General features: G+C 35.0%; 1 protein-coding gene across 1 annotated transcript; it reads left to right on the top strand.

Annotated features, from left to right (window-relative positions):
* The first annotated feature begins 3530 nt into the window (after positions 1 to 3530).
* Positions 3531 to 9949, top strand: LOC131982634 (myeloid-associated differentiation marker-like). The gene is made up of 2 exons (XM_059347162.1): positions 3531 to 3951; positions 9159 to 9949. The coding sequence occupies exons 1-2, from the start codon at positions 3685 to 3687 to the stop codon at positions 9741 to 9743; spliced, it is 852 nt and encodes a 283-aa protein (XP_059203145.1). The 5' UTR covers positions 3531 to 3684; the 3' UTR covers positions 9744 to 9949.
* The last annotated feature ends 2470 nt before the right edge of the window (positions 9950 to 12419 follow it).

The raw sequence follows: 12419 nt of genomic DNA, 5'->3' as shown, positions 1-12419 counted from the left end.
CCTCGGGGAGACGTGAAGCATTGACCAATAGAGAAATATCTTCAAGGACAGATATCTCCGCGTCTCTTCTTCTATTTGTCTTTTCAGTGAACTTTCATTTGGAAACCTGACAAATAATCTTTCTACAGCATCATCGCCTCGTCTCCTCTGATGTCCTCCACACCGCCCTGATGGCCTGTCTCCAGATCGGCTTTCTGTGTGTGTGTGTGTGTGTGTGTGTGTGTGTGTGTGTGTTCAATCTTTCATTCCTGTGTCATTTCACAGTGTCACTTCTATATGAGTGTTAAATCAATGGTGTTCTAAGTGTGAAAGATGAGTGTTTACGAAGAGGGGACCAGGAGGCTGAATAACAGGACCATCAATCACAGTCCAGTCTAAACTTCACCTCAAACAGAGGTGAAAAAAAGGGGACCACTTTTGTAAATATGACACTTTTCTTTTTAATATAGCCGACTGATCACTGAATGTTCTCAGTTCTGCAAAGAAACTACATGTTGTTAACAGTTAATGTGAAATATCATCATCCCCAGTGTCAGCATTTTTATTTTATTTTGAATTATCTGCAGAATCCATTAAGGTAAATGATTATAATACACTTTTAACAGCACATAGTTACAATGATTTTGACTATGATTTATTTATTGTTGCTTCTGGGCTCAGCTAGTTTATATATTAAAGGTGCAGTTTGTAAGATCAGGACAGATTTTTAGTCTAAAACATTTAAAACGTTAAACGTTAATGTATGAAGAAGGGACAGTGTTGATATTGTCTCATAAAAGTCTGTTTAGTCTCAAACTCAAATTACCTTGGGGCCGCTGAAGGCAGTATCAAAATGACCAAAAAAAGACACAAAATTACTAGAAAAAAAACACAAAATGACCAAAAAAGACACAGAAGACACAAAATGACAAAAAAAGAGAGACAAAATGACCAAAAAGCACACAAAATGACCAAAAAAAGACACAATAACAGACACAAAATGACAAAAAAAGACACAAAAATGACAAAAAAAGACACAGAAGACACAAAATGACAAAAAAGACACAAAATGACCAAAATAAGACACAACAACAGACACAAAATGACCAAAAAAGACACAAAAATGACCAAAAAAGACACAAAATGACCAAAAAAAGACACAAAATGACCAAAAAAAGACACAACAACAGACACAAAATGACCAAAAAAGACACAAAAATGACCAAAAAAGACACAAAATGACAAAAAAAGACACAAAATGACCAAAATAAGACACAACAACAGGCACAAAATGACCAAAAAAGACACAAAAATGACCAAAAAAGACACAAAATGACAAAAAAAGACACAAAATGACCAAAAAAGACACAAAATGACAAAAAGACACCAAATAACTATAAAAAAGACACAAAATGACAAAAAAGACACAAAAAAGACATGAAAAGGATTAAAAAATGGACAAAACTCAAACCTTCAAAATAAGACAAACATAGTTACACATATACTCACATTGTTAATTTAGTGAATCACTTTTTGTATCACTACTCTTCTAATGCACAAGGTCATTATTGACCCATGTGTGTAAACTTGATGCAATAATATTTTTATATCTATTTTTTTTTATATCTATTTTTCTTCATAAAGTATGAAAGGAAAAAAGGATATAATCATCTGTTGTAATAAATAAAATAAAAAAATTAGCAGCATGAAATAACATGGGGAATGAATGAGGGTCATTTATGACTCATGTTGTGTATTAGAAGGTGTTTATATGTATGACGGCTGCAGCATATTAAGACAAACAGTAAAAAACATTACTGTAACAAGTGACTACTTCTCCATTGCAACTGTCACAACCAAACCAGAGGTTTATTTCCTCTATCTCTATAATAATATAATCCTCTGTATAAACTCTGTATGTCCTCTTGTACACTGTAAAACACCGGCTGCTGCTTTTACGACTCAATGACTGGGAACAAACACAGCTTGCAGCCCTGCAGTTGTTAATATTTGTTAAAAAGAAGGATAGAAGATAGACTTTATTTAAAACAGTGGTTGTAGCGGCTCAGTAACTTTCATATTCAACACATCAGAAAAGCAGAGGATAAACATATCTGTGTAACATGCAATGCCAACATGTTCTCTGGTGACTGGGCTGTCTACCCTTTGATGCACAACATGGGTCCAAAATGACCCTTCATGTTATTTAATGCTTTTGATATCAACTTATTTTATGATTGAATATTCCAGGTATTCTTTAAATATCTTGTTTTTGATAACAACAGATCATTATTTCCATTTTGCTTCTCATACTTTTGAAGAAAAAAAGTTTTTCTATTATTGCATAGCTAACTACTTAGCCAAGAAGTTAGCTAAGTAGTTAGCTTAGCACGCTACTTAGCTAAATATTTAGCCAAGAAGTTAGCTAAGTAATTAACTTAACAAGCTACTTAGCTAAATACTGAGCCAAGAAATTAGCTAAGACGCTAGCTTAGCAAGCTACTTAGCTAAATACTTAGCCAAGAAATTAGCTAAGAAGTTAGCTTAGCAAGCTACTTAGCTAAAAAAAATGGATACGGGTCATTTTTGAGCCATGTTGTGCATTAGATGTGAAACAAAAATGTATTTTATTTAAAAATTAATAAAGGAAAACATAAAAATAAGGATGTATGATGATCAAAAGCAAACTAATTGAGGAAAACCTGGAATACTGAATGATGAAAATAATTTATTGCAAAGATATAAATCATAAAAACTCTGTCGGGTCACTTTAGACCCATGTTGTGCATCAAAGGGTTAAGCCTTAAAATATATTTTTTTCAGCAGGTAAATTGGTCTTGCAGGACCTGTAGACTATAAATCTACATGCCTCTATTGTATTATCCAATTATTCTGTCTGAGATAAGAGTCTGATTCCCTTAATGGATTCATTTCAAGGAAACTTTGATATTAAATTGTTAAAGGTAATTGTGTGTGTGAGTGTTAGCAGTTGGCAGTCTGTGTAACTTGGCAGTAAAGTGGTTTTAATTTGGAACAGCACTGTAATTTAAAGCCCTTCGGTGATTAGTCCACGTCTTAAAAACTCAAATTTATATCCTTAATGTTGGATCTTGTATCCTTCGCAGTATTTCACACCTACATTCCATGTCCAGGAAAGACAAATATTAGCTCCGTTAATGTATATTGATCACATTTCTCCACTAAAGCCTCCTGTAACACATTTATAGAGCTGAACAAATGACGGGTGGGCACGGCTTTAAGTTTAAGCAAACACGCTGAAAGAGGAAAAGGGTGCAGTGAGAGGCTGCAGCATGAGGTGCGGTTCCTCTTATATAAACAAATGCTGTAAAATATTTGAATTATTTTATTGGCGGTGCAGACAACTGATAAGCAAATGGAAGGGAACAACAGATACGCCCTCCCTTACACAAACACTACATGTAACTTTGGTTACTGGCCAATTGAGGAAGGAGGACGCCAACAAGGGAGCGGCCAAAGGTTTCACACTCACCATAGGCGGTATACGGACACCATAGGCGGTACACGGACACTCAGGGAGCAGGTTCAGGATGAGGGACGAGGACTGAGGAAGCCAAAAAAAGCTCTAAATATATATAAAGGTAGAGGAGACAAGCTTGTACACAGATTATCTTATTAAATATCTACTCAGATTGACAGTAAACTCACCACGGGACTCCAGTTACCATGGTGACCCTGAACGTGGGGACCCTGACGGTGCCGGTGGGCATCCTGAGGATCCTGCAGGTGGTCCTCACCTGTATCTCCTTCAGCCTGGCGGCCTCGGCGGGCCACAGGACCGACTCCTTCTGGGCCTGGTGCATGTTCAGCTGGTGCTTCTGCTTCCTCGTCACCCTCCTCATCCTCGTCCTGGAGCTCACCAGCCTCAGCGCCAAGCTGCCCGTCTCCTGGGACGACTTCACCACAGCCTTCGCCATGCTGGCCACGCTAATGGTGCGTGATATTTTTACTCTCTAGAACAGCTGTTCTCAACCTTAGGTTGTGTCTTTTTTTGGTCATTTTGTGTCTTTGTTTAGTCATTTCGTGTCTTTTTTGGTCATTTCGTGTCTTTTTTGGTCATTTCATGTCTTTTTTTTAGTCATTTCATGTCTTTTTTTGGTCATTTTGTGTCTTTTTTGGTAATTTTGTGTCTTTTTTTGGTAATTATGTGTCTTTTTTTTGTAATTTCATGTCTTTTTTTGGTCATTTTGTGTCTTTTTTTAGTCATTTTGTGTCTTTTTTTGGTCATTTTGTGTCTTTTTGGGTAATTTCGTGTCTTTTTTTTGTCATTTCGTGTCTTTTTTTGGTCATGTTGTGTCTTTTTTTAGTAATTTTGTGTCTTTTTTGGTCATTTTGTGTCTTTTTTGGTAATTTTGTGTCTTTTTTTGGTAATTCTGTGTCTTTTTTTTGTAATTTCATGTCTTTTTTTGGTCATTTTGTGTCTTTTTTTGGTCATTTTGTGTCTTTTTGGGTAATTTCGTGTCTTTTTTTTGTCATTTCGTGTCTTTTTTGGTCATGTTGTGTCTTTTTTTAGTAATTTTGTGTCTTTTTTGGTAATTTTGTGTCTATTTTTAGTTATTTTGTGTCTTTTTTTGGTCATTTTGTGTCTTTTTTGGTAATTTTGTGTCTTTTTTTGGTCATTTTGTGTCTTTTTTGTCATTTCGTGTCTTATTTTGGTCATTTTGTCTTTTTTGGTAATTTTGTGTCTTTTCTGGTCATTTTGTGTCTTTTTTGATAATTTTGTGTCTTTTTTGATAATTTTGTGGTTAATTTGTGTCATTTTGTTTCCTTTTTTAGGTCATTTTGTGTCTTTTTTGGTCATTTTGTGTCTTTATTTTAGTCATTTCGTGTCTTTTTTTCGGTCATTTTGTGTCTTTTCTGGTCAATTTGTGTCTTTTTTGGTCATTTTGTTTCCTTTTTTAGGTCATTTTGTTTCTTTTTTGGGTGATCTGAACTGTGCGTGTGAGATTCTGTTCAGTGAGCGGGGGTCGTGGACAACATGCATGTTAAATTGGGGGTCGCAACTCAAAAAGGTTGAGAATACAATTACAATAACCATCATTTATAAATGGTAAACAGATAGTTTATTAATGTTTAATCATCATTTTTAAACTGTATATAGACCATTTAGAATGGTAAATACATAATTTATTCATGTTTAACTAACTAAATCATTTATAAATGGCTAATAGATGGTATATTAATGTACATTTATAGTTACTTTACCATTATCAAACAATTACATTATAATTAATAGTTTATTAATAGTTTTAGTTTTACTCATTATTACATTTTTAACACCATATTTAGTCTGTTAATGATTTTGAAATGATTCATATACCTTTAAGAAATTGGTTGAAACCATTTAAAGATTAAATATGTATATCACTTTGTAAATGGTTAATAATTGGTTCATAAACCATCTATAAACATCACATAGATGGTTATTGTAAAGTGTTACCCTTAAATGCTGCAGGGGGCCTCAGTTTATCATGTTCCCTACCACAGGGCCACATATAGGAGCATCACTTCACCAGATATGATGAAAGTGCAACTTTAAATATGTTTACAGTGCAGTAACTTAACATATTTCATGCTCTAATGCATGTTTAACAGTATAAATAGGAATACAAAAGGTTTGAAGCAAATAAAAAATAACCACTTACTGTGATTTCAGCAGACCAACATTAATTGCAAGAAGTAATTTTGTGCATTTTTACACTGAACTTTTAAGATTTCATGCTCAAATGCATGTAGTTGTACTGAGGGCCACTTCAAGTGAGGGTGAGGGCCGTATGTGGCCCCCGGGCCTCCTGTTGCCCATCCCTGCTCTAGTTATTTGTCTGCAGGTCATTAGTGAAGTATTAGTGACTCTCTTGGCTCTGTTACTGAACTTTGGCACACCATTGCATGGAAATTGAGAGTTATTAAACCGCGTGTATCTGCTGATCTACAGAATTGATAAAAAAAAAAAAAACTTTATTGTCAAAACGGAGACTTTATTTATACATAAATCCATTAAAAATGTTTGAAGATTAATTTATAAAACAGCATTGATTCGACTAAAAACACCCCTTATGTTTTCATTCCCTTAAGGCTCATTGTTGTAAATAAGAATTTAATGAGCTGCCTGGTTAAATAAAGGTGAATTAAAATGTTAATCGTTAATCTAATATGGCTGAAACTCTACTGAGCATTAACCTCACTGGGAAACAATATTCAAGTCTATATTTTGCAGAAGCAGATACATTTATTAGGAACTAACATGATCAGATACAGAGTGGAAGCTTTGATAAACAGTAAAAACTTCCAATACATCACAGACGTCATCTCATATTTAAAACCTTTAAGAGATTATAGCTACAACTCCCTAAAAAGATCATGATAATGACACCACCACTACAAATAGTCTCTTTGTGTTGTTGTTTTGTGTCACTTTGCCTGTTTCTCTGTGTCTCTTTGTAGCAATTTTGTATCACTTTGAAATTGTTTTAGTCTTTTTCTTTTTTTTGTCTGTGGTTGTTTTGCTGTTTTTTCCCCTTCGCCATTTTGCATCTCTATGACGTTGTTTTGCCCATTTTCATTGTCCCTGTGTGTCTCTTTGCAGCTGTTTTGCTGTTTAGCTCTTTGTAGTTTTGTAGTTGTTTTGGTCTATTTGTAGTCTTTTTGTGCCTTTTTGTAATCGCTCTTTATACAGTTGTCTTTCTGTCAGTGGTTGTTTAGGTTGCTGGCTGTTCTTTTTGCATTAGTTTTGCATGTTTGTAGTTGTCTTGTGTCTCTTTGTAGTTGTTTTGGTCCATCTGTAGACTTTTAGTGTGTCTTTCTAGTTGTTTTATATTTCTTTGTGTTCATTCTGAGTCTCTTCCTGGTAAAAACTTCCAAGACCACATTACATCACAGACATCATCTCATATTTAAAACCTTTAAGAGATTATAGCTACAACTCCCTAAAAAGATCATGATTGGGATGCAGTGGACCTCTGGGGACAGACACCAAAAGACACCACCACTACAAATAGTATCTTTGTAGCAATTTTATGTCACTTTGAAATTGTTTTAGTCTTTTTTTGTCTGTGGTTGTTTTGCTGTTTTTTCCCCCTTCGTCGTTTTGCATCTCTATGACGTTGTTTTTCCCATTTTCATTGTCCCTGTGTGTGTCTTTGCAGCTGTTTAGCTTCTCTTTGTAGTTGTTTTGGTCTATTTGTAGTCTTTTTGTGCCTTTTTGTAATTGGTCTTTATATAATTGTCTTTCTGTCAGTGGTTGTTTAGGTTGCTGGCTGTTCTTTTTGCATTAGTTTTGCATGTTTGTAGTTGTCTTGTGTCTCTTTGTCGCTGTTTTGGTCCATCTGTAGACTTTTAGTGTGTCTTTCTAGTTGTTTTATATTTCTTTGTGTTCATTCTGAGTCTCTTCCTGGTTGGTATTTGTCTCTTTAAGTGACATTTCGTAGGTGAAAGCACAGACTGTATATAAATAATAGTCGTAGTCACTGTGACGTCTGGTTGGTTTGTGGCCCGTTGGAAAATGGTTAATATTTCGAGAAAAAAGTTGCAAATTTACTAGATTACAGTGGCAAATCTACAAGAAAAAAAGTCACATATTTAAGAGACTTAAAGTGGCAAATCTGCGCAAAAAAAATGCAGATTTACGAGAAAAAAGTGGGAAAAAAAGTGTCTTTTTTCACGTAGATTCACCACTTTAATCTCGTAAACTTTTTTCTCTAAATATTACCCCCCTCCCCCGGTTCCGTATGTTTTTTTTTTTTTTTACACATTCTGGCTGTATGTAATATCTTCCAATATTCTCTAGGGTTGAAATTTCAACCTGGTCTCACAGGAATCCGTGAAATAGCCACGGATTTGCTTAACTCAAAATCCGTGGAATAGCCACGGAATCACTCAAATTTCTGTGAAACTGACACGGATTTCGCTACAATGCAAGTTAATGACAGTCATATCCCGTGGCTATTCCAACATACAAAGTGATTATGTACATTCACTGAGTGAATATTTAGAAAATAAAACATATTTCTCGCTAGAAATGTGATCAAAATCCATTTTTATGCAGAAAGTCAAAATATTGATTTTTTTCACTAAAAATGAGAGAACTGTCCGCCATGTTTTTTGTTCTGACCGCCGGGACCTTGAAAGTCACGTGACTTGGAACAAACCAATAGGAACAAATATCCATGGAATAGCCACGGGATATGACTGTCATTAACTTGCATTGTAGCCAAATCCGTGTCAGTTTCACGGGAATTTGAGTGATTCCGTGGCTATTTCACGGATTTCTGTGAGACCAGGTTCTGAAATTCGGAATTTGCAAGTATTTCAATGGGTGCCCTATTAACCCATTGAAGCCTGGAAAGCAGATACGTCGTTTTGTATTATTTGTATAAGCTCTCAAATACTTTTTGAATTTCATTTCTATCTGCTACAGAGGCTGAAAAATCTATTATTTAGTAGAAGAGTTGACACTTCTGTTGAATTTCCAGAAAAAATTCAGGTTTTAGGGGCTGATTTTAAAATCGCCCAGAGGTTTTACAGGCGTTTTAGGCGTCAATGGGTTAAGGGTTAACAGGGATGTCTTAACCCTTTAAAGCCTGAACCATTAAATAATTGCCAGAATTTTTTTTTTTTAAACTTGAGTGTTTATTGAACCTGCTGACAGATAATTAAAAAAAAAATATCCCCAAACAATAGGGATATATGATTCTAATTTGTATTATATTTGATACATCAGTTCTTTTTGTGCTATTTGTTGCTCACAGTTTGTTTTTCTTGAACTAACAAAAACATATAAAACCCAACATTTTTAACCTTTTGAGACTTTACTTTCTTTTAACATTTTCCTCAAACATGCAAAATATTTTTTTCCATATAACACAACATCGTACATCTGCTGATATGAAGTTTTCACGCAGCAATGACTGATCCACAAGTGGAACCTGCATATCACTTTTGCTATATCTTGTATTTTTGTGCAATTTGTTGCTCAGTTGTTGTTTTTTTCAACACATGTATACATCAGGTTTTTCAGGAAAAAAATATCACACTGATGATGTAGAGGTCTCAAAAACTTGTGTATCAAATATGATACACCTGGCTTTATAGGGTTAATTTCACCCTAACCTCAGTTGCCTTTCTGACTTTCTGTCCTGCAGGTGCTGGCGGCGTCCATCATCTACGCCACCTTCTTCACCTGCTCCAGCTGCGGTAAACAGATCGGTGCCACCGTGACGTCCTTCCTGTCCTTCGTCCTGTACGCCGCCGAGGTGGGTCTGACCCGCGCCAAACCAGGAGAGATCAGCGGCTTCCTGTCCACCGTCCCCGGCCTCCTCAAGGTGCTGGAGGCCTTCGTCGCCTGCATCATCTTCATCTGCCTGAACCACGCCTTCTACTCCGGGCTCCCAGGGCTCCAGTGGTGCGTGGCCGTCTACTCCGTCTGCTTCATCTTCGCCCTCCTCGTCATCATCTTCACCATCTGCCGCCTGCTGACTCTCTTCCCGGCTCCCTTTGAGAAGGTCCTGACGGTGTGCAACGTGTTGGCGGTGCTGATGTACATGACGGCCGTGGTCATCTGGCCCTTCTACAGCTTCAGGAACAACCCGAAGCCAAACAACTGCTCCAGAAGATGTCCATGGAACGATTTAGTGGTGATCAGCTTCATGACGTGTTTCAACCTCGTCACCTACATCGTGGACACGGTTTATTCCTTCAGGCTGGTGTTCTTCGTCAGCAGGACGTAGGCTGCTAATGTGTCTCTGATTTCAGCTGAAAGTCCACTAGAACATGAGCAGATAATGTTATGTAAAGCATTATTAAATATCTGGAGTTCAGGAGATTTTGGTTCAAATGTGTCAACTTCCTCTGCATTAATTTCTGTCTGTGTTTAGCATCTTTCATCACATGCATGGCTCCTTTTTCTCCACACAAACTGGGCTATCAGTCAGATTTTACATTTTATTTTAATTAAAGTATAAAGCTGGCAGGAACCCAAAATACAAACAAAAGACACAGGTCGTTTTGTGTCTTTTTTTCGTAATTTTGTTTCTTTTTGTGTCTTTTTTTATGTTATTTTGTGTCTTTTTTTCGTAATTTTGTTTCTTTTTGTGTCTTTTTTTAGTCATTTTGTATCTTTTTTTTAGTCATTTTGTGTCATTTTGTGTCTTTGTTTAGTCATTTTGTGTCTTTTTTTGTAATTTTGTGTCTTTTTTTTGTTATTTTGTGTCTTTTTTTATTATTATTTTGTGTATTTTTTTAGTCATGTTTCTTTTTGTGTCTTTTTTGTTATTTTGTGTCTGTGTTTAGTCATTTTGTGTCTTTTTTTGATCATTTTGTGTCTTTTTTTGATCATTTTGTGTCTTTTGTGCATATTTGTCAACTTCCTCTGCATTAATTTCTGTTCAGCATCTTCCAGTCTGTCCTTACATCACATCATGGCTCCTTTTTCTACACACAAACTAGCTATCAGTCAGATTTTACATTTTATTTTAATTGAAGTATAAAGTAAAGTATAAAAGCTGCCAGGAACCCAAAATACAAACAAAAGACACAGGTTTCTATGGAAATGTACCATTTTTTTCCCATTTACACATACTAAAACAGTAGAAAAAATAACAAATAATAGAGCTACAAAACAGTCCATTTGCATGTAAATTAAAAAAAGTATTAGTTTTCATTGTAGAAAGAAAATTCACATTTTAAAAATGTTCTAGAAACATAAATGTGACACTGTGAAAGCTCCTATGATTGAACTTTAACTGGCTTTCTCAGCTTGTCTACATATCATATATAAATAAAGTTATTACTGTAAATAAAACGTGTATTTTCAATAAATAGATGGACTCCAGAGGGTTAATCGCTGCTGTTTATGACGATGCTAGTGTTTTATCCGTCATGTGATGCATTTTTGAGGTCAGGAAGATGCAATTTTAATCTCTTCTTTTTCCCCTTTTCTTCATTATCTTCATCTGTTCCTTATTAATTACATTTATTTGATACAGTATTGATATGACAGCATTCATCTCAGGTGAAAACTCATTTAGTCCATTACACTCGGGGAAAAAAAGATTTTTTTGGCCCTGTAATTATTATTTCAATCATCTATATAAATTCTACAAAGAAATACGAATTCAGTGCTTTTACTTTGAAATATCAGTTTTCCATGTGGTGCATTTCTTAGTGGTTGTTTGTTATTATGTGTCCTCAGTTTTAATGTAAATTGAATCATTCGTTCCAAGTAATATTCACTAATAAACCAGTTCATTGGCTTCATTAGTTGATATTTACAAGTTAAAATGTAATTGAGGGACATCAGTGAATCTGCAGTTAACTTGTGTATTTTCATAAAAAAATAAGTGGTTCTATTAAATAAATATGACTTAGAAACAGCCTGAGGAAAGATTACAAACACTTTCTGTGGAAAAACTTGCCTAGCTTTTTTTAAGTAAATGTCACTCCAGTTTTTCTCAGTGTATTCTTGCTGATCTCAATGTGTAAAATATGAATAAAATGTAATAAAGTGTGGCGTTATTGGTCTTTCAGGCCTCACCTTGGTTTCACTATTGTTCAACAATTTACAATCATGAGAGTGAATGACTCATAAATGAGTCAAATGTTTAATGGTTAAATCATCTGTTTAATGGTTAAATCATCTGTTTAATGGTTAATCAGGTACTCTCCTGTTCTTCTCACAGGATGTTTGTAAAGGTGTGTCAAAGAGTGAATAACAGCAGCTTCACTCACTCTGCTGCTGTTAACAAACCTCTAGAGTCACTAAAAGCTCCAAATAATCCAGACTTGTTGCCTCCATCAGACTAGAAAACAAAGCAGCGTGGAGCCCTACTGTAAATTTACCTCTAAAGTTCTGGCTGTAAACTCCATGAGGCCAGTTTCAGTTTGATGATGATATACCAAGTAAAACTGGAGACAAGCTCAAATAGATTTAGTATCAAATGATAGAACTGGATGGAACCCTCTTATATGGTAGATTTGACACCTTTGGTCACATTTGACACATTTAAAATTCTTTATTGAGCATGATAGTGTTTTGAAAGTTAAAAAAATCACATTTTATGTTGGACTAAAGGACTAAAAAAGACACAAAATGACAAAAAAAAGACACAAAATGACTAAAAAAAGACACAAAACGACACAAAATGACCAAAAAAAGACACAAAATGACTAAAAAAAGACACAAAACGACACAAAATGACCAAAAAAAGACACAAAATGGCCAAAAAAGACACAAAATGACTAAAAAAAGACACAAAAAGACACAAAATGGCTAAAAAAAAAAACCCACTAAATTATTAAAAGAAGACACAAAATGACCAAAAAAGACACAAAATGACAAAAAAGACACAAAATGACTAAAAACAGACACAAAAAGACACAACATTGCTAAAAAAAAAGACACAAAG

The sequence above is a fragment of the Centropristis striata genome, chromosome 13 (assembly GCF_030273125.1).
Source record: "Centropristis striata isolate RG_2023a ecotype Rhode Island chromosome 13, C.striata_1.0, whole genome shotgun sequence".
Lineage (NCBI taxonomy): Eukaryota > Metazoa > Chordata > Actinopteri > Perciformes > Serranidae > Centropristis > Centropristis striata.
This window is presented reverse-complemented; position numbering and strand designations above follow the sequence as displayed.